At 42.5% G+C, this 23,040-nt stretch overlaps 1 protein-coding gene across 3 annotated transcripts in view; it reads left to right on the top strand.

Moving 5' to 3' along the window:
- Positions 1-23,040, top strand: part of LOC140200739 (glutamate receptor 4) — a 242,521-nt gene that overhangs the window by 137,320 nt on the left and 82,161 nt on the right. For all 3 annotated transcript variants that reach the window (XM_072264330.1, XM_072264329.1, XM_072264328.1), the window contains exons 7-8: positions 3,740-3,907; positions 8,719-8,823. In XM_072264330.1, the coding sequence (XP_072120431.1) occupies positions 3,740-3,907; positions 8,719-8,823 (273 nt within the window). The remainder of the gene's footprint in view (positions 1-3,739; positions 3,908-8,718; positions 8,824-23,040) is intronic.

Raw genomic sequence — 23,040 nt, 5'->3', positions numbered from 1 at the left:
AGAGTGAGTTCCAGTGTTGTTCTTCAAAGCTGAATGTTTTGCACACGTTGTTAAATGGCTATATAGAGCTTCACCAGCACTATATATGGTTGCATTACGAGGCAGCAGCCACTATTGCTTTTTAGGCCTTTGTGTATTCAGTCCAAATCAGTGTGTCTTCCTCACCACATTGGTCAATATATGCAGGTAAAACCAATGTGTCCTTCATGTCATTGAGCATGGCAAAATATCCACAAAGAAAGATTTGCATTTTCGCCACACTTTTCATGACCTCAAGATCTCTTGAAGAATTTAATGATCAATGAAGTACTGCTGTAAGAAACATTGAAATGAAGTTATTCATTTTTATAGATGCTGCCTGACCTGGTGAATTCCTCCAGCATTTTGTGTACATTGCAATGAAGTTATCTTATGTTTCTGAGAATAACATTTAATTGCAGAAAATGAAGAAAATAATTTCTATTTTTAGAGTTCCTCATCACTTCGAACAGCCCCGAATTCTTGCTAACAGTTTGAGTTCAATTCTCGGATAGCCTTCAGAGAATGACTGCCATGGGAGGCTTTAAATTAATTGCCTGTTTTCTACATCTATCATAAACATGTTACTTGTTGAATGTGTATGACAATCCTTCACTAATTCATATTGGTCAAATACTCTGAAAACTAACTTCTAACTTAATTTATAACTGGAACTTCATTACGAATAACTAATTTCTTAGCTGCAAGTTCATGGTCAAGCCAGTCATTTTTAATGTGGGGATTGGGACATTATTTATAGGTAATAATTTCAGTGTGTGTGTGGTTGTCATTGAAGGCCGAGACTAAGAATTGTAATGAAGTGGAGCTGATCACTGAGAATGTATATTATCTAAATAATAATGTAGAGTCATGAACATGCTTTGATTTTGACAAGCCTAATTCTTTTTGGCAGAGCATGTTTACCCTAAACCCCTTGTCTTTCCATCCTAAGATTCAATTTACCTCCAGGTAGCTGCTTCCAGTCGATCTTTGTCAAGTTGTTTTTTTCAATCTAATAAATTTGGCATTCCCTCAGTTTAGAACAGCTACTTCCATTGTTTTCATAAACATGCTAACTCTAACTTAAAGAAGATCAGTACCACAAAAGGTGTTTTCCTAATGATCTTCCTCTTGAATCCCAGCTTCCTCCACTTCACTAGTTTCATTCTTTGAAGGAAAATCTAGAGCCCCTTCCCTCCCTCCCCCACACTACCATCCCCTTCACTGGGCTTTCCAGAAACTGGAGAGAAGAACATCTCTTGACTGCACTTTATGAATCCTATGTCCTCCATAACTTGCACACTGACCAGTTAATACCGTGCCTTATAAAAGTATTCAACCCCCAACCCTTTATTCACATAAGTAAGTATTACAACCAGAGATTTTGATCAATTTAACTGAGAAATTTTATTTATGAATCATGTGTTCTTTCTTTCACAGTACTGAGTCCAAAAAATAGGGAAAACAAAAAACTCAAAAACTCAAATGTCAGCACTTAAAAAGTATTCATCCCCCTTTGCTTAGTCTTCAGTTGAGCCACCTCTCGCAGCTATTACTGCCAGTAGGCTTTGTGGCTAAGTCCCTATTAGTTTTGTACAATGTGATGGTGCAAGATTTGACCATCCCTCCTTACAAAATTGCTCAAGGTGTGCCAGGTTAGTTGGGAAGCAGCAATCTTGAGGCTTTGTCAGAGATGTTCGACCAGGTAAAGGTCAGGACGCTGAGTCGCCCACTCAAGGACGTCGATTTTCTTCATTTGAAGCCACTCTATGGTTGCCCTGGCAGTGTGCTTTGGGTCAATGTCTTGCTGAAAGATGAACTTCCTCCCCAGTTTAAGCTTTCTGCCAGAGGCTAGCAGGTTTTTATCCAGGATCTCTCTGTATGTAGCAGCATTCACCTTCCCATCGGTCCTGACCAGATTTCCAGTCCCTGCCACTGAAAAGCATCCCCATAGCATGATGCTACCTCCACCATATTTTACAGTAGAGATGGTGTTACCTGGCTGACGCAGAATATTAGATTTACGCCACACGTACTGCTTAGTGTTGATGCCAAAAAGTTCCACTTTAGTCTCATTCATCCACAAGACCTTCTTCCACATAGAAACACAGAAAGCCTATGGCACAATACAGGCCCTTCAGCCCACAAAGCTGTGCCAAATGTGTTCTTGCTATAGAAATTACCGAGGGATACCCATAGCCCCCTATTTTTCTAAGCTCCAGTATCTTCTAAGTGACAATTTGCAAAGTCTTTACAAGCAAGATATGCTTTTTTTTTTAGGAAGGGCTTCTTCCTTGCTACTCTTCCATAAATACCCTTTTTGTGCAAGGCCTTAGAGAGTTTGGAACCATGAACTCCATTTCCAGTTGCAGCCACTGACTTCTACAACTCACTCAGAGTGACTGTCGTCACCACAGTAGCCCCCCTTACAAGTGCTATTCTTCTCCAGCAACTAAGTTTAGAGGGGCACCCCGACCTAGGCAGTGGTTTCATACTTGTTCGCACTTTTACACGATGGACTGGACTGAACTCCAAGGTATGTTCAATGCCTTTGAGATGGTATTGTACCCTTCCTCAAATTTCCGCTTCTCTATTATCATTTCCCTGACTTGCCTTCACTGCTCTTTTGCCTGCACTTTGGTTTGGTCTGTTGAAAATCTACCATACTATTGGACCTTACAGAAAGAGGGGTTCAGGTGATCCTCCAATTTTCTACATCAACAAATTGAGTGAGTTGGTAGGGTAATATATAGTTGACAGGCTGTGGATTTTTTATTTTGATTTGACTGTGTTTTGTAGATGAGCTCAAAAAATCCTGTTTCAATATTTTTTTTAATTTAGAAAATAAGGCAGTAAAATGTGAAAATAGCTCTGGAGGCTGAATTCAAATTCCTACTAGGGAGATGTGTCCCAAAGCCCCAAGCATGTCGTCCAGTAACATATTCTTCTCTGCTATAGTTCTTTATCCGGAGTACAGCATTGGGGGTAATACTGAGTTGGGTAGCTGCTTAAAACTTCAGCCCTTGGTTTATCTCTGTCATCTGGAGTGATATGGAGCACATCCCCTTCTTCATAAGAATGTGGTCCTGGCATAACGAAAGCAACTTGCCACACTGGATCGTCTGCTCCCATGATGATTGGATCACCAAGAACCATTGTTCTCTTCATCTCGTTGTCATGTTCCAGGAAACCTTCTCCAGCGTTAGTATTCATATTGAATACCGATTGGTAATCATGGTGCCTTTAGGAGTCTCCTGAACAACCTGCTTTCTCTTTCTGTCTGCTTGGCAACCACCCAGCCCCCTCTTTCAGTCCAATCAAAGTCAAGCTTACTACCATATGCACAAGTATGTATTCACAGATGCAATGTAAAACTCACTTGCTGCAGCATCATGGGAACATAGCAACTAAGAAGCATCATTCACAAAGAAATATAAACTAAACATAAATTGTACACAATTTTTACAAGAAAACACAGGACAGAAAAAGACTGCCCATTGTAGTACAGGGTGATCAACCTCATAGACAGATCACAGTCACGTGAACTGTTACTCACTTTCAAAGTTGTGAGATGGATATAGCAAAAATATTATAAACTTCTTTTGCTTTCTTTAAAGAAAAATTCTGAACGTTACAGTCTTAATGCTGCTATTTTACTATATGTTTGAATGAGCAACGTTCTCAGGCTAAACTTGACCAATACGGATACATTTCCTTCCAGTATACATCGGCATTAACGTACGATGGGATACTCGTCATGGCTGAGGCATTCCGGTACCTTCGAAGACAACGAATTGGTATCTCAAGGAAGGGAAACGCAGGAGACTGTCTTGCGAACCCTGCTGCTCCATGGGTTCAAGGTATCGACACGGAAAGGGCACTGAAACAGGTAAAATATTATTTGTGATTGCAGTTTCATAATAAGGACCTAGATCTTCGCATGCGAGTACCAATGAAACTGTCAGGGGGCATATTCCATTGTTGTACATGGATACTTAAACAGGCCAGTTTGTCCTTCTGCTCCGTAACCTCCGCTGCACTGATACCTCAGCAAGAGGTTCTGTGTCTCTGTGGATGTCAAGGGCATGAGGCTGGATTATGTTAGATCTGGCTCACTGCCCAGACTCGTCCCTAGTGATGCCCTGTTCTCACTCACTTTGGGATGCGGAGAATTGTACGAGCTGGCCTCCCACACTAGAAAACCTTTCCATGACATACAGCAAGCACCAAGTGACACATAGACCTCAAGTGTTGCAGCCCAAGGCCCACTCACATAATGCACTAATAACCTTCGATAGCTTGCTGTTGTCAAAGCTTTCTGAATTATTGTTATATGTTGCTAATAGTCAGAAGCATTTGAAAACTATTCAAATCAATGTAATGATTTTTTTAAAATAACGTAACTATAATTCAAGGACTTAAATACTAGCAAACAATTGAAAACATTGGACATTTACACTTAAGCTTACAGTGGCCTCTTTCAGCAGGTTTAAGTTCCCCTGCATATGTCATCCCTTCCCAATTTAAAGCTGAGGAGCCGAATGCTCTTGCAGCCAGTGCCTCTCCTCAAATGTGATCTACAGCTGAGCCATGCACTAGGAGTGATATTTGCCATCACTGAGTGGCCGTAAGTTGATTCACAATAAGCCACAATAAGTGAATGGAACGCACGCAACAGGAGATCTCTGTGATCCAAATTTTTCAGATCACAGAAACTAACCAGAGAGAGCATCAATGTGAATCACTTGCCTGATTTCCAAATGTATTCCGTGGCAAAACACCAGATATGTAATTTTTCCCCAGTGTTTTATTTGTTTCTTCATCCTCGACCTAGGTTTCAGCTGTTTTTAAAGCACTGCTTTGAAATGATTCTTTTATGAATTCAGGCCTTCCTTTGGTCAAGGTTGACCATGGATGTTATGACTTAGCTGTCTATACACAAGCCAGGGCAGTACAATCTAGTGAGCATGCTGTTGCCCATGCAGCAGGCTGTCCCTCTCCATGCTAATGAATCCAAAGGAACGGCAGAGACCGATCCAGTTTGGTACCAGTTGCATCACAAGAGTTGCCAGTCAGTGTTGAACTCATCGTAGGACTACCTTAGGTACTCCAGCTAAGGATTCTTCCGCGGGGTTTACTCCTGAAGCTTTCCCTATGCGTGATTGTAGACACAATACAGCAGAGGTTTGAGATCAGAGATTTCCTTCTCCTAGATGAGCTGCCAACCACAGTTGATGAGCCCCATCTGCCTGGAGCAACTGGTTTTAAGGAGCCAGTAACCCAATTTTGTGTGTTCTCCTGTCAGTGAAAACAGTTCTGCTGCACTTAGTAGCTGAGCCACATGTGAAAGCCAGGAGCTGGACATGGTTACCAGGGGCTATTTGAGACACATGCCATTGGGAGCATTTAATAAGTAGTGGGAGCTTGTCCCCGCTAACCCCCTCCCACCCCCCATACACCAGATATGACAACCTTACGGAACCTTTTTATGAATTAAACATTGATACAGCACATTATTATTCCCTGTAAATATTTCAAATCTGCTGAACATTTTGGGAGTGCAGCAACTATTGTTACCAGTTCCACCAGACTTAAGGCATTGGACTAGTGATCTGAAGGTCATGAGTTTGAGCCTCAGCTGAGACAGTGTGTTGTGTCCTTGAGCAAGGCACTTAACCACACATTGTTCCTGCATGTTTATAGCCCAGAGGCGGTGGTTGGTGCAGTATGGACAAGACAAGAAAAGCTTCCTTCCACTGATATTAGACCCCGGAAAAAACCTCACAAGTTTTAAAGGTGAATTCTTGTTCTCCCAATCTACCTCACTGAAGCTGTCGTACTTCATGTATTTACCTGTGCTGCACTTACTCTATCGCTGTAGCTCTCTATTCTGCAATCTGTTTCCTTTTTACTCCCTTGAGGTGCATATATTGGCATGAACTGCCTGGATAAAATCTTCTCGCTGTATCTCAGTACACACAACAGTAATAAACCAACATCAATACCGAGAATCAAATTTCATAAAAATGACACGTTTGGGCACCAGTGAGGTGAAAGACTAATTAAGTCTGTTTTTGGTGAAACTGGAGATGTGTTGGACAGGACCAAAAGAGAATACTACTCAGTCTGAAAACGTGATTGTATTCATATCCTTCCAACTGATGGGCATCAGTGCCTTAATTAAACTACAATGACTCTGAAGAACCATCATACAGTAACTTTTCCCAGTTGTCCATTGGTGCAAACAAGTTCAAATTGAACTAAAGCCTTCCCTACATCACATACATTTCTATTCCTTAGAAATGGAGTGTTTCTGGACAGACCACAGGTGGTGTTGGAAAAGGGATCAGCTAATTGTTTATTTGAGATACACACACATACATACATACACACACGACTGTATAACATAAAGGTAGTTTACAAAAAAATGGAATTTTAATGAGAATAACACATCCTAAATAAAAACATGAAGGGGAGGAAACTGCAGCTAAAAATCAATAGTGTTTATAATGAGTTTTCTGTCTAGTTCAAGGGCCATCTATTTATTTGAGAGAAGTGAATGAGACACACTATAACTAAACTGTTCACGGCCACCTGTGGCCATGTAATGACTTGAATTCTAATGAAGAATGTCAGCTTGCATTTTGCACCACGAGTTTCCATCTCGATGCAATGAATACAACTTAACAACTGCAAAACCTCCCGAGGAGAGGCAGCACCTTAAAGAGCTACATTAATGCTCCAAACCCCATCCATTTAACAACCCATCAGAAAGCAAAATGCCACCCATTACTTTAGAATTCGACACGAGGAAGATTTACTCAGAGAACCATTTGTGGCAAAGTTATAAAGATCTTCCACTGTAAATAACTCTCATAGGAACACTTGCATTGTAGTCACTGGGTTTTAATTGTCCTCATCTGATGGTGAATTATTTATTCGACAGCTTGCATAAATAGTATTTAGCTGAAAACATTTAGACATGTGTTAAGTTAATAAAGGATTTCACGACAGCGGGTATGTTTGCTTTGCGGTCATCAGCAATAAACATGTGTTCATTTAAAACCAGTTTCTATTTTTGCCCAGTGGCATGGTTTTTAACCATTGCACAATGTGTAAAGTGAGCCATGCAGACTATAGAATTTCACTTTCTCTAAGTGGGAGAGGGGAAAGATCAGCCTCTCTCCTAGCCTTTTGCAGATATAGGCTGCTGGTTAAGTCGGTGGATGCAGTGATGGTGGTACTGGGATACTGGAGAGGCGCATAAGAACAAGAGTGGCCATGTGACCCTGGTTCAGTCATGGTCAATCTGTCACCTCTCACAAGTTCCAGGTTTAGTGTTGACAATTCACTTGAGATCAATTGCTGTCTGTAGAGGAAAATTCTACCATCTTTTTCTGATCCTCTCCATGTCAAATATTTTCCTAAATGACATTATTCCTGGACTCTCAACCGCCAAAAGCCATTTCTCTCTATCTATCCTATCACTTACCCTTGGCATCTTAAAAAAATCAAATTGGCCCTAAACATAAGGTCTTATTTTATGTAATCACTCCTCATAAATCAATACCTGTACTCTCAACAGCACTAATAATGCTGTGCTTTCTTCCCTCCAAGCCCGTTGGCTCCAATCGCCCAGAATTGCCCCATAAGCCATTTCCATGGTCACATTGTTTGTTTCACAGCCTCGCGGAGCCTGTTCTCCTGCAGGTTTTGCCACTGATGCGATCCACAAGGCAAAATGGTGACTATTCTCAGACAGTGGCTCCTGCGGCTTGCTGTTGTCAAGTAAATCCGCCTAAAAAAATTTGCTTGAAAATAAAGTAATATCAATTTAATCTAAAAAAAATTCATCTGCCTTTTCCAGTCAAATGATTGGTGGTTCCAGAAGATTGAATGGTGCCCTGCTACCCAGGAAGAGCGAGGCTGGGACAATGCTATGTGCATTTACCCCTCAGCTGAGAATGATTTTCTACTCTGCATCCTCTCCCCCAACTTTCTATCAGCTGAAATGCTACACCAGCATCTTCATCTCAATACAAAGAGACAAGATGACTTGCAAAATTCATCTTGCTGGCTGTTTATTATGGAACCAACTGCCAAAGATTTCGGGTCATTTTGTCTTTCAGAGGTGTGATGCTTCTAATAGTAAATGTGTAATTTAGTTAGCCTAACTAGCTGTAGGATAGCATCTACTATTTCCTACTTGAGTGCCAGAAATATCTTTTTGATTATATAGGTTGCTGCTCAGAATATATTAACAATTCCCACCATTTTCTGCTTCTTCTTGACATCATTTAGTAGATACACCAGGCTACAGAACTCAGGCTTAAAGAGTAACCTGTTAGCCATCATTTCCGACATTGAGGCATGAATAATTAATAGAGCTCAGGACAGAGGGAGTCCACTTGCTACTTCAAAACAACTTTCTCTTGTCCTTGTTACAGAACCGAGTAAATTTTCCTCTTCCAGTGCTAATTTCAAGTTGCAGTTGAATTAATATCCCTTACTCATTCAGGTAGTTATCCCAATCATAACTACGCACTTCATTATTAATTGGTAGCTGCCTCAGCATTCATCAGCACCCCTGGGACAGGATAGAAGAACATTAGACTGGAAGATGATGCTGTTATTGTACTGTTTGAAATTTCAGTCAAGGTAATAACAATAATGCACAGATTTCCTCTGTATTCATTAAAGGTACAGATCCAAGGTTTAACAGGGAACGTTCAGTTTGATAACTACGGTCGGCGAACAAACTTCACAATCGATGTATTTGAGCTGAAAAGTTCTGGCCATAGAAAGGTGAGTTATATTGAGCTAGAACAAATTGGTATTATCAATTTCAGCCTCAAAACAGTTTATTAAAAAAAAGAGCAATTTATTTCTGATTCTTGCAGAGTTAATCAGGAAACCCTGTTGTTAAAAGTGGCACCCCAACTTAAATTTATCGTTTGAAAGTAGTCTGCAAAATGTTTGATATTGCTTGTATAACTTCAGACTTTGGATAGTCGACAAATGGGAATAGGGACAGTGTCAGGAATTAAGACTCGAAATGACAGTTGTATCATATTTCAGCACAAGAACAGATCATCCAGCCAGCGTCTGTGTTACTGTTAATGTCTCAGATGACAGAACTTCCACTCTTTTTGTCTAATTCTATCAACTTGACCAATGAGCCTACTTTTTGCAGGATTTTCCATTCAAAGGCATTTGTGTTTCCATGCAAGCCAGACAATATCACACATCTATAAAAATGTCAAAGTTTTAGATGTCATACTGAACCTTCACAAATGTCTAAGGAAGTAGAGGTGTTGTCATATTTTCTTCATAATTACACCTATAACCAGGACAGGCCCTCTGAAATGATAACACTGAGGGATTTTAAATTGCTGACCCTCTTCACCTCTGATCCTCTGATGAGGACTGGCTCATGGGCCTCTGGTTTTCTCTTTCTGAAGTCAATAATCATCTCCTTGGTCTTGCTGACATTGAGGGAGAGGTTGTTGTAGTGGCACCACTCAGCCACATTTTCAGTCTCGCTCCTATATGCTAATTCATCACAACTTTTGATTCAGCCAATGACAAAGGTGTCACCAGTGGTACTGGATGTTTGGAGGATAGCCAATGTTGTTCCACTGTTTAAAAAAGGCTCTGAATATAAACCAGGAAATCATAGGCCAGTCAATCTGACAGTAGTTCTGGGAAAGTTATTGGAAGGTATTCTAAGGGACCGGATATATAAGTATTTGGATAGACATGAACTGATTAAGGATAGTCAGCATGGCTTCATGCGTGGTAGGTCACGTCTAACCAATCTTGTAGAATTTTTCAAGGAAGTTACCAGAAAAGTGGATTAAGGCAGCAGTGGATGTTGTCTACGTGGACTTTAGCAAGGCATTGAACAAGGTCTGTCATGAGAGTTGGTCAAGGAGGTTCAGTCGCTCAGAATTCAGGGTAAGGTAGTAAATTGGATTAGACATTGCCTTTGTGGGAGAAGCCAGAGTGGAAGTAGGTGGTTGCCTCACTGACTGCAGGCCTGTGATTAGCGGTAGGCCGCAGGGATCGGTGCTAGGTCTTTTGGCGTTTGTCAGCTATATCAACGATCTGGATGATAATGTGGTTAACTGGTTCAGCAAATTTTTAGATGGGGGTGCAGTGGACAGTGAGGAAGGCTATCATGGCTTGCAGAGGGACCTGCATTAGCTTGAGAAATAGGCTGGAAAATGACAGATGGAATTCAATGCAGACCATTGCAAGGTTTTGCACTTCAGTAGGACTAACCAGGGTAAATTTTGCACAGTGAATGGTAGGACACTGCGGAGTGTGGTAAAACAAAGGGATTTGGGAATACAGGCCCATAATTCATTGAAAGTGGCATCACCCATAGGTAGGGTCATAAAGAAAGCTTTTGGCACATTGGCTTTCATAAATCAATATATTGAGTACAGGAGACGAATGTTATGCTGAAGTTGTATAAGACATTGGTGAGGCCTAATTTGGAGTATTGTTTGAATTTTTTGTCATCTATCTACAGGAAAGATGTAAACAAGATTGAAAGAGTGCAGAAAAAAATCACAAGGATTTTTCTAGGCCTGGAGAACCTGAATTATAAGAAAAGGTTGAATAGCTTAGCACTGTATTCTTTAGAATGTAGAGATTGAGAGGAGATTTGATAGAGGTATACAAAATTATGAGGGGTATAGATAGGGTAAATGCAAGCAGGCTTTTTACGCTGAGGTTGGGTGGGACTACAACCAGAGGTCAGGGGTTAAGGATGAAGGTTGAGAAGTTTAAGGGGAACTTCTTCACTCAGAGGGTTGTGAGAGTGTGGAACAAGTTGGCATTGCAAGTGATGTGTGTGAGCTCGATTTCAATGTTTAAGAGAAGATTGGATAGATACATGTGTGATAGGGTTATAGAAGGCTCCGGTCCTGATGCAGGTCAAAGGGAGTAGGCAATTTAAGTGGTTTCAACATAGATTAGATGGGCCAAAGGGCCTGTTTCTGTGCTGTACTTCTTTATGACTCTATCCGCAAAATTAAATATGACATTGGACCTGTGCTTAGCTGCACACTCGTAAGTGTTAAGTGAGTAGAGCAGGGGGATAAGCTTACAGCCTTGTGGTGCACCTGTGCTAATGGAGCTCGTGGAGAAGATGGTGTTGCCAATCTGAACTGCCTGGGGTTTACAAGTGAGGAAATAAAAAGGATCAAATTGCACAAGAAGGTATCGAGGCTAAGGTCTTGAGCTTATTCATTAGTTTTAAGGGTATGACAGTGTTGAATACCAAGCTGTAGTTCATGAAGAACCTCCTGATATATGCATCTTTGCTGTCCAGATGTTCTAAGGTTGTGTGAAGAGCCAATGAAATGGCATCTGCTGTTGATCTGTTGTGCCGATAAGCAAACTGATTCAGATCCAAGTCGCTTCTCAGACAGGAATTGATAAGTTTCACAACCAGCCTCCAATGGGTGACTTCTTATTTATATACATGACCCCTAGATCTCTCACAAGGGGAGTTCTACACTTCCACTCTGTCAGAATCTCATATGTTTCAGTCCCATGTGGCTCTTTTAAACTCCGGGAATGCAAGTATAGTCTGTCCAGCCCTTCCTCATTGTACAGCTAACCCATTCCAGATATTAGTCTGGTAAACCTTCTCTATGCTGTTTCCAATCGATTAGCATCTTTTTAAAGATTAGACTAGCTTTATTTGTCACATGTGCATTGAAACATACAGCGTAATGCGTTGTTTGTGTCAACGGACAGCACAGTCTGAGAATTGTGCTGGGGGGCAGCCCACAAGTGTGGCCATGCTTCCGACAACGTAGCACACCCACAACCCACTCACTCTGTGTGTCTTTGGGATGTGGGAGGAAACCAGAGCATCTGGAGGAAACCCTCAGGAGGGATGTGCACATCTGGAGGAAACCCTCAGGGGGGTACACATCTGGGAGGATGTACACATCTGGAGGAAACCCTGGGGGGGTGTACACATCTGGGGGAAACCCTCAGGGGGAATGTTCACATCTGGAGGGAACCCTGGGGGGGATGTGCACATCTGGAGGAAACCCTCAGGGGGAATGTGCACATCTGGAGGAAACCCTCAGGGGGGTACACATCTGGGAGAAACCCTCAGGGGATGTACACATCTGGAGGAAACCCTGGGGGGGGTGTACACATCTGGGGGAAACACTCAGGGGGAATGCACACATCTGGAGGAAACCCTCAAGGGGGATGTACACTTCTGGAGGAAACCCTCAGGGGGGATGTACTCATCTGGGAGAAACCCTCAGGGGGATGTACGCAGCTGGAGGAAACCCTCAAGGGGAATGTACACATCTGGAGGAAACGCTCAGCAGGGTACACATCTGGGAGAAACCCTCATGGGGGTGTACACATCTGGGGGAATCCCTCAGGGGAAATGTACACATCTGGAGGAAACCCTCAGGGGGGTACACATCTGGGAGAAACCCTCAGGGGAGTGTACACATCTGGGGGAAAACCCTCAGGGGGAATGTACACATCTGGAGGAAAACCTCAGGGGGGATGTACACATCTGGAGGAAACCCTCAGAGGGGTACAAATCTGGGAGAAACCCTCAGGGGGGATGTACACATCTGGAGGAAACCCTCAGTGGGATGTACGCATCTGGAGGGAACCCACAGGGGGAATGTACACATCTGGGAGAAACCCTCAGGGGGAATGTACACATCTGGTGGAAACGGGGGGGGGGGATGTACACATCTGGAGGAAACCCTCAGGGGGAATGTACACATCTGGTGGAAACCCACGGGGGGGGATGTACACGTCTGGAGGAAACTCAGGGGGGGGGATGTACACATCTGGAGGAAACCCTCACAGGGGTAATGTACATGTTCATTACAGACAGCAGCAGGAACTGAACCCCGATCAGGAATCACTGATTCTGTACGGCATTGCCTGAACCACTATGATATCATGGTACAGTTTTTCCCTATCAAACGGTAGCATAACTACCTGCACTTGTATTTCATCTCTCCAGCAATAAGCGATAATGTTCTGATAGCTTTCCTAATTACTTGCTGTGCCTGAACAGTAGTCTTTTGTGAATCATTCCATTTGCATCTGCAAGCTCTGCAATCTCTCGTCACTTAGTTAATATACTTCTAACTTTTCCTGCCAATATAGGCAATTTCATATTCTCCGTTCCCTTTTTCCACATGCTTATCAAGAATCACATTAAATGTATTACATCTTAGTCACTTCTAGTACTTTGCTTTTGATGGACACCTGCTAGCAGTCTCTCGGTAAAGAAATATCTCCCAAACTTAATTTTAAGTTATCTACCAATTACCTTAGAATTATCCCTTCTAAAGACTCACATTTGGATATGAAGCTAACTGATCTTCAAAGCACACCTTGACCCAGTGCAGTTTTAAAACATATTAACTGTAAACAATTTCAAGTTCAAAAAAAAAGTATTTTTCTTGTCTGACAGGGTGTAGATGAACCAAATTTCTTGCCAAGCTATGAGATTTTATAGGGTGTTGAAACAGGTACCACCAAAATGGTGTAAGTGAGACTGATAAACTATTTGCCTTGCTGTGATAAACTGGTAAATCAGAATTCATTAGAAAGTCCTGGTCTTATTGAACTATGCTATCATTTTGATTATTTCAAGCGCACTCTCCCAGACTTTGCAAAAAGTTGATTATCATTGTGCCATTTCAAGTCAAAGCCAATGATTACTGTAGATTCCTTCTTTATTGCAAGAGATGTGCAGTATCACAATAGGGCAGTATTGATGCAAGATTAGAGGCAATGGTGAAGCCAAACCCGGGTACAACATTGAATTTGGTCTTCATGTTTAAAGACTGATAGATGAAGATGATAGCAAATGAAGAAAATTTGGAAAGGTTGACCTTATCAGATTTTAGAAGAATACAAGGTAATCCTAATGAAACTTAAGATTCTGGGTGAATGCTGAGAGGATGTTCATGGGATATCTGGTACCAGACATCTCTATGTTCAGGCTAAGGTGTTGCCTAAGACAGATGACGAAAATTCCTCCACGCTAAGTGCTGTGAGTCTTTGGAATTCTCTATCCGGAAAGGTGTGGTGGTGGAATCATTGTATAACAGCGAGGCAAAAATAGGAAGAATACTTGAACAGAGGTGTACACAGGGAGAAAGTGGAAATAGATGCTGAGACTACCATGACTTATTGAATCACTGAGCAGGTTTGAGAGCCTAATTGACCTATTATTAAAACAGAAATTTCTGGAAATTTCTGAGTAGGTCAACAGCGTCTGCGGAAAGAAGCAAAGATAATGTTTCCAATCAATAACCTTCGACAGAACAGGTTTAGTGGTTCAATATTCCACCTCCCAGTATTTTAGAGCCCGAATTTTAGTGTTCTTTCTTCTACACCGTCTTCTGTCAACACAGCCAGGGATAATTGTGGAATCTGTCAACTTCAATAGCTCATTGCCATGCGATTGCTGTAACGTATTTCTCCAAAACCCTACACATGGCTTACAATTATATTGATGTCTTGAATTTCACCAAATTCCGTTATTGTGACATTAATGATCTTGTCTTCAACTGCCAAGACTCCATTGGTCACTAAGTTGTCCTGTGATTAGACTAGGGTTAAATCAGTGGGTTGCTGGGTGGCGCGGCTCAAAGGGCCGGAAGGATCTGTTTCGCGCTGTATCTCTAAATAAATAAAATGATAAAAGTAAGTGATTCCCAAAGTCCCACTGCCTCCCTACCTCTCTTCTTTCACTGTGCATATTAAACCACACCTCTTTGCCCTCAGATCACCCTTTGTGGCTTTTGCCCATGGTTGCTTTTGTTGCTAGTAAGTGCTGTGGGACAGATTAACTACCTGATGATGCTGTGTGAAGGTAGATAGTTATGTTGTTATTCATGTAGATTTGGCAAGATCTTGGGCACTTCTGAAATCCTGGATTTTCCTTTGTTGGGATGCATTTTAATTACTTTGTAAGGACATTTTGGACTATGAGAAAAAAATTAGATCAGGGCACAAAACATTTAATTCATGACATGTATCATAGACAGTACTTTTCTGGGAAATGATGTGCCATTATTATACGTTTTGTTAAGTGCCCACTTGTCCATTTGTTCTTTGTAGAATTCTTTTGAGGATGTGTATTAATGTGTGGGTTTATCAAGAATGATTTCAGTATACCTAAAGAATTAATTCTGAGTCATATGAAGAGTTTTATCAGTTTATCTTGGAGTACTCTGGAGTTTTAGGATTATGAAGTATGTCTTGTGTTAATTATAAACTTCTTTGTAATCAGACAATCAAATGGTGGCATGTCTAAGTGTGGTTTATGTACACATACCTGAGGAAGGACAGCTGTCTTTCTTCACTGAACAGAGGACTGAAGCAAATACAGTACTACTATCATAAATTCTAATATCCACTGCTCAGCAATTATCATCAGCAGATTGAGAGTGGAAGGCTTGATCTTCTTCAACAATATATTCTGGACATTTTTTTCCTCCCAGGTAAAAGGGAGATAGTGATTGAGTTATGAGTAGATACTGAAGGGTTGAACTTGGTCCTCCTGTTTTAACTTGACGCAAGGTCATTGATGCACTGGGGAGGGAAGTGCAGAAGAGCCTTCTGCTTGGATCTGTAGAACTGAGGAGCCTGCTAGCAAGGCTGCAGAGACTTCCATTGGTAAGCAACATACTTGTACGCTAACTAAATACACTTAGTCCTGCCTGATATAAAAACACAGAGACCGCTTGTATTGCAGTTAAACTCGGCCCGTGAAAAGCTGTAGAGATATGACAATCTAACCACTGAAAGAAAGAGGGAATTCAGGTACTGCAGCTACTGATGGCTGGTGCGGAAAATTCATGCCAAAGGAACGAACATAATAAGCAAGGGGAATCACCGTCCACCTGCTCCTGCTCTGCCCTTCAATAGTACCATGGCTGATCTTTGATTTTAGTACCACATTTCAGCACTAAGTCTATTTCTCTCAAAGAATGGATGCACCCAAAGAACAAACTGGGTCATTCCTCATCAACATACCACTGCCTCAGTTGTAATCGCACCTTATAGTCCTTGCTGAGTTAGCAGAACTTGGCTGAAAGTGACACAGAGGTGTTGTTGCCTGCTTCACTCTCTCATTGGGGTAGTCAGAGAGGCTTCCACTCTGAACTGCTTACTTTTGAGAGCCTGTCCCTTTAGCAAGGAATATACACAGCCAATATGAAAAATATGAATATTGGCTGATCTTATTTAACTATATTTAATTAACCAACATTTTGCAATTATTGAGAGACTTATATTTTTCTCATAAGCCTGGAAGCATTGTTTCAGGTAGTCCTGCCCACCTTTTGAGTTCCAGAGGTTAAAGAAAGCTCAGTAGAAGGCAAAGCTGTAGAAAAGTAGTAGGACACAGAAAGGTGACTGCTGATAGTGATGCCTGCCAAAACACACCATTAATAATTGCATAGATGATTGAAATTAATCAGGAATGCTGCGCTCCTCAGTGGATTTAGTTTCATGTTGTGCATTGAGCATGATCTGATTATGAACCATTCAGTGATATAGTTGTATTAGAGCCCTTAGTGCAATCTGCAGATTGACTGTTTACTGTGAAATTGCAGCAGGTGCACTGCAATGCACTTGGTAAAACAGTCAGGAATTATTTACTGCGGTCATGCGTCAGAGCAGCGACTCCCACAGCTTGCCTTCAGTCTAGATCTCGGTTGCAAAGCAAGCAATTTACACTGCTGCATGTGAATCTGTGACCAAGTTGAATGCAGAAAAATATACTACGGGCTGCTTCTTCAGGCATGTAATTTAATCAAACCTGTCAAGCCTCAATTATCCCAATGGCTGTGAGTGGCATTTTGAGAGAATGCTGTCTGTAATAAAAAAGGCAAAGACAAAAGCATTGAAATCAGACTGCAATTCATGTGATCTTTCTTTTAAAACAAACGTCCACTGATCCCAGTTGTCTAACCTTGGTAGAAAATGATTTAATACCATAGAAAAACCCCTCATTGACATTTCTGTCCCTTTGGGACTTTGATGTGGTCATTGCTACTGTATGTACTGGTGTAAACTCACTCTTCCTTCAGTTAGTCCTGACGAAGGGTCTCGGCCTGAAACGTCGACTGTACCTCTTCCTAGAGATGCTGCCTGGCCTGCTGTGTTCACCAGCAACTTTGATGTGTGTTGCTTGAATTTCCAGCATCTGCAGAATTCCTGTTGTTTGCATATAATGCAGTGTGTCTGTGTGTGTTAATGATGCCTTCCATAGCTGATCTCAGAATGCAAGATAGATCATAACACAGTTGTCTTTTAATGCATACAGTCATTTGCCTAGGGCTAACACTTTCCTATTAAGTAATATGACAGAGTAATACTTAAAATCATAGTGGTTAAATTCATATTTCCATCTCTTGGTGAATTTTCCCCTGCATTTTGAACTGAAGAATATAGAAACCAATCCTTAAAGCCCCTCTAACTATGAATAATCTGCTCCTCAACAACCTCCCTGCTTCAATATGAAATTCAAACAGTGACTCTTTTGGAAAGAACTATTTACGGTTTGCTACACTTTGTGTGGAAAAATCTTCCCTCACTCCTATATGACTGGGAATAAGACCCATAAATCCTGTGGCAAACTCCCCATCGGGAACAGTTGTTTGTCCATACCTACCCTGCCAAATTCCTTGCAGGATTTGTCAGAATCAACCTATAAATCTAGAGATGGTGAATAAAACAAATTCCACAAGGACATCAAATTTGACAGGATTGCGTCAATAAGCTGTGATTCTCTCGTGCAGCTCTGATGGGAATCATCACGTACTGTATTCCCATTTAGGACGACCAGAGCTGAAATCCACAGTTCCAGCCATGGGTACTTCAGTAAGCAGCAGTGTTGTAAGATTATTAAAAAACCTATCGACCCTCAAGATGGGCAGACCCTGAACGGCAGACTCAAGACTCTATTGCAGTTCTCTGTTAAGAATTGAAATGCAGAGACATTAGACCCCCACTCCAACTATCCTCCTGGTGAATGTACAATCTCTAGAAAATAAAACTGAAGATCTCAGTGCAAGATTGCAGTACCAGAGGGACAACAGGGACTGCTGTGTACTTAGCTTCATGGAAGCTTGGCTCACCCCCGCCATTTTGGAGGGAGCCCCACAGCCCAAGGGTTTCACCGCAAAGACCAAACAGCTGGGTCTTTTAAAGGTAGCGAAGGTGGAGTATGCCTTATGGTTAACTGATCGTAGTGCACAGACACAGCGGTTCTGTCTCAATCCTGCTGTCCCATTGTGGAACACCTAGCTGTCAAGATCCATCCATTTTGTCTGACAGGGGAGTATTCCGCCATCATTCTAGTAGCGGTGTACATTGCACCTCTGGCCAACATCAGGCAGGCATTGAGGGAGCTGAGCACCGTGATCAGCAGTCACAAAGCAGCACGCCTGATTTCAGCCGGGTCAGCCTGGAGATGTCTCTGAACAACTACCACCAACGTATCACCTGCGGAACCAGAGGTGCCAACACTCTTAACCACTGTTACACCACCATCATAAATACTTACTGTGCCATCCCACACCCACACTTTGGAAAGTCCAATACCTAGCTGCGTTTCCAGTCCCGACGTATAGGCAGAGATTAAAAACCTCAGCACCAGTGGTCAAGAAGGAACGGTCGAGAGATGGAGGAGCACTTATGTGGCAGCTTTGAGTTGGACAATATCAAGGGATTCATCATTGAATTCCAATGGCCCCAATCAGCACCAGGAGCAGGCCACAGTGACAAAGTTTCTTATTGGTTGGTAAGGCTTGTTTAAAAGCACAGAAGGGACAAGCAGGGTGGCCATTGTTGGGAGCAAGCCAGTGATGGGAGTGAGAATGTCAGGCTTTGGCTCAAAGGAGGCTTCGTCTCGAAAGAGACTTTGGCTCTGGGGTGTTTCTGTTAAGGTTCCCTTTTCTTCTCTCTTACTGTACCTAGTGTAGTAAATGCTGTTGTGTGTTCTTCATGCCGGATGTTGGAGTCCTAGGAGACCCAGAGTCTCCCAGGGAATTACATCTGCGTGAAGTGCATCCGGTTGCAGCTCCTTGAAGACCGTGTTAGGGATCTGGAGCAGAAGCTGGATGACCTTCAGCTTGTACGGGAGAGTGAGGAGATAATTGATCAAAGCTACAGGGAAGTAGTCACCCCGAAGTTGTGACTACAGGCAAGTAGCTGGGTGACTGTCAGGAGAAATTGAAATGTTGGGAGCTGAATGTCCAAGGTTACACATTGTATTGAAGGGATAGGAAGGTAGGCAGGGGGGTGACGTGGCTCTGCTGGTAAGGATGTGACGTAGGATTGGAAGATGTTGAATCCTTGTGAGTTGAGTTAAGAATCTGGTTTTAACCCGCCTTTGCCCTTTCTCCTGTCAGTAGGAACGGTTCCACCAGACTTAGTAGCTAAACCACATGTGAAGGCCAGGAGCTGGACTTGGTTGTCAGAGGCTTTTTGAGGCACGTGCCATTGGGAGCATTTAATAGGTAGGGGGAGCTTGTCCCCATTACCACCCCTGGCTATAGCAACCTGAAGGAACCAATTGAACATCATTGAAACTGCTTCTAGAAGTCTTGCAAAATGAATTTAATATTCAGAAGCAGAAGTTTACCTCCAGGGTGAAACATGCCAGGGTGCAGCGAGTGAAGGTGAAAGTACAACTGAGTGAGAGGATAGCGGAGGGATTTCCGATCAGGTGGAGCATTAAAATCAGCATCAAGTGTATGGACTTCAGAATCGGGTTTAATATCGCTGGCGTATGTTGTGAGATTTGTTAACTTTGTGGTAGCAGTCCAGTGCAATACATGATAATGGGGAAGGAGCTGTGAATTACTATATATATAGGCAACTGTTAGTCTCCTGAGACCATGGATTTGCGCCTTGGAAGGTTTCCAGGGCACAGGCCTGGGCAAGATTGTATGGAAGACCAGCGGTTGCCCATGCAGCAAGTCTCCCCTCTCCACGCCACCGATGTTGTCCAAGGGAAGGGCATTAGGGCCCATACAGCTTGGCACCAGTGTCATCGCAGAGCAATGTGTGATTAAGTGCCTTGCTCAAGGACATGCTGCCTCAGCCAAGGCTCAAACTAGCGACCTTCAGATCACTAGACGAACGCCTTAACCACTTGGCCACACGCCAACTGTGAATTACTATATAGAGTTAAATACGTAGTGCAAAAATAGAAATTTAAAGTGAGGTAGTGAATGGAGGTATATGGTATATGGAGGAATTTAAGGTGGGGGATTATATGGGAGGCAGGGTTTGAGGGTTGGCACAACATTGTAGGCTAAAAGGCCTGTACTGTGCTGTACTATTCTATGTTCTATGTTCTAATCTGCAAGGGTAAAAGGACCCTGATGGCAGTTATATACAGGTCTCTCAACAGTAGCTGGGATGTGGATCACAGATTACAACAGGAAATAAAAAAGGCATGTTAAAAAGGCAATGATATGATAGACACAGGAGATTTTAACTTACCGGTCGAATGGGAAAATCAGGTTGGAAATGGATCTCAAGAGAGTGAGTTTGTTGAATATCTATGAGATGGCTTTTTGGAGCAGTTTGTCATTGAGCCGACTAGGGGATCAGCTATATTGGATTGGGTGTTATGTAATTAACCGGAGGTGATTAAGGAGCTTAAGGTAAAATAACCCTTAGAGGCAGTGATCACAATATGATTGAGTTCAACTTGAAATTTGATAGGGAGAAAGTAAAGTCTGACGTAGCAATATTTCAGTGGAGTAAGGGAAATTACAGTGGTACGAGAGAGGAGTTGGCTGAAGTAAGTTGGAAGGAGCTGCTGGCAGGGATGACAGCAGAGCAACAATGCTGTGAGTTTCTGGGAAAAATGAGGAAGGTGCAGGATAGATGTATTCCAAAAATACTCAAATGGCAAAATAGTACAACTGTGGCTGACAAGGGAAGTCAAAACTAATGTAAAAGCAAATGAGAGGGCATACAACAAAGCAAAAATTACTGGGAAGACAGAGGATTAAAATCCTACAGAGAGCAACTAAAAGAATCATTAGGAGGGAAAAGATGAAATATGCAAGTAAGCTAGCAACCAATAGCAAAGTTGATAGTAAAAGCTTTTCCACGTATGTAAGAAATATAAGAGAGATGAGAGTGGATACAGAACTGCTAGAAAATGAGGCCAGAGAAATAATAACGGGCATCAAGGAGATGGCAGATGAACTCAATGGGTATTTTACATCAGTCTTCACTGTGGAAGACACTAGCAGTGTGCCAGATGTTGAAGGGTGTGAGGGAAGAGAAGTAAGTGCAGTTACTATTAGAAGGGAGAAGGTGCTCAAAAAGCTGAAAGACCTAAGGGTACATAAGTCACCCAGACCAGAGGAACTGCATCCTAGTGTTCTGAAAGACGCAGCGGTAGAGATTGGGGAGGCATTAGTAATGATATTTCAGAAATCATTGGACTCTGGCATGGTGCCAGAGGACTGGAAAATTGTAAATGTCACTCCACTCTTTAAGAAAGAAGGAAGGCAGTGGAAAGGAACTGACAGACCAGTTAGCCTGACCTCAGTGGTTGGAAAGATGTTGGAGTCAATTGTTAAAGACAAGGTTATGGAGTACTTGGTGACGCAGGGCAAGGTAAGACAAAGTCAGCATGGTTTCCTTAAGGGAAATGTGAACAGTTTTGGACTCCTTATCTAAGAAAAGATGTGCTGACATTGGAGAGGGATCAGAGAAGGTTCACAAGGATGATTCCAGAATGAAAGGAACATTTGATAGCTCTGGGTTTGTACTCACTGAAATTTAGAAGGATGATGGGGATCTCAGTGAAGCCTTTCGAGTGTTGAAAGGCCTAGACAGAGTAGATGTGGAAAGGATGGTTCCCATAGTGGGGGAGTCTAGGACAAGTGGGCACAGCCTCAGGATAGAAGGGCATCTGTTTAAAATAGAGATGCAGAGAAATTTGTTTAGCCAGAGGGTGGTGAATTTGTGGAATTTCTTACCACAGGCAGCTGTGGAGGCCAGGTCATTGGGTGTATTTAAGGCAGAGTTTGATAGTTTCTTGTTTGGACATGACATCAAAGGTTACAGGGAGTAGGCCAGGGAGTGGGGCTGAGCAGTGGGAAAAAGGAATCAACCATGATTAAGTGGTGGAACAGACTCGATGGGCCAAATTGCCTAATCCTGCTCCTGTGTCTTATGATCTTATGAAGCTGAATGAATACACCACAGTTGTCACCAACTTCATCACGAACTGTGTGGATGAGTGTGTGCCTTTGAGAACATAGCAGACATGTCAAAACCAAAAGCTGTAGACAAGCCAGGAGATTCATAGTCTGCTGTGGGCTAGACATGTGCTATTCAAGACCAGTGATCCAGAACTATACAAAAGGTCCAGGAATTCCGATTGAAGTTAGAGACTGGATCAGATGCACATCCGTTCTGGCAGGGTTTGCAGGCCGTAACTTCCTACAAGGCGAAACCCAGCATCATGAATGGCTCAACACCTTTTACGCAGGCTTTGAAAGGGGAATAAAACTACAGTGGTGTGAATCTCTGCAACATCTGGCGATCCTGTAACCTCTGTCTCGGAGGCTGACGTCAGAATATTTTTCAAGTGGGTGAACCTTTGCGAGGAGTCAGGCCCTGATGGTGTACCTGGTACGGCACTGAAAACCTGTGCCATCCAACTGGCAGGAGTGTTCAAGGACATCTTCGATCTCTCACTGCCGTAATCAGAGGTTCGACCTGCTTCAGAAGGGTGACAATCATACCAGTCCCTAAGAAGAACAGGGTGAGCTGTCTCAATGACTACCACCCAGTTGCACTTATACCTACGATGAAGAACTGCTTTGCGAGGTTGGTTATGACCAGAATCAACTCCTGCCTGAGCGATGACTTGGACCCACTGCAGTTTGCATATCGCCACTGTAGGTCTACAGCGGGTGCAATCTCACTGGCTCTCCACTCGGCCTTGGCTCATCT

Source organism: Mobula birostris, chromosome 7 (assembly GCF_030028105.1).
Source record: "Mobula birostris isolate sMobBir1 chromosome 7, sMobBir1.hap1, whole genome shotgun sequence".
Taxonomy (NCBI): domain Eukaryota; kingdom Metazoa; phylum Chordata; class Chondrichthyes; order Myliobatiformes; family Myliobatidae; genus Mobula; species Mobula birostris.
This window is presented reverse-complemented; position numbering and strand designations above follow the sequence as displayed.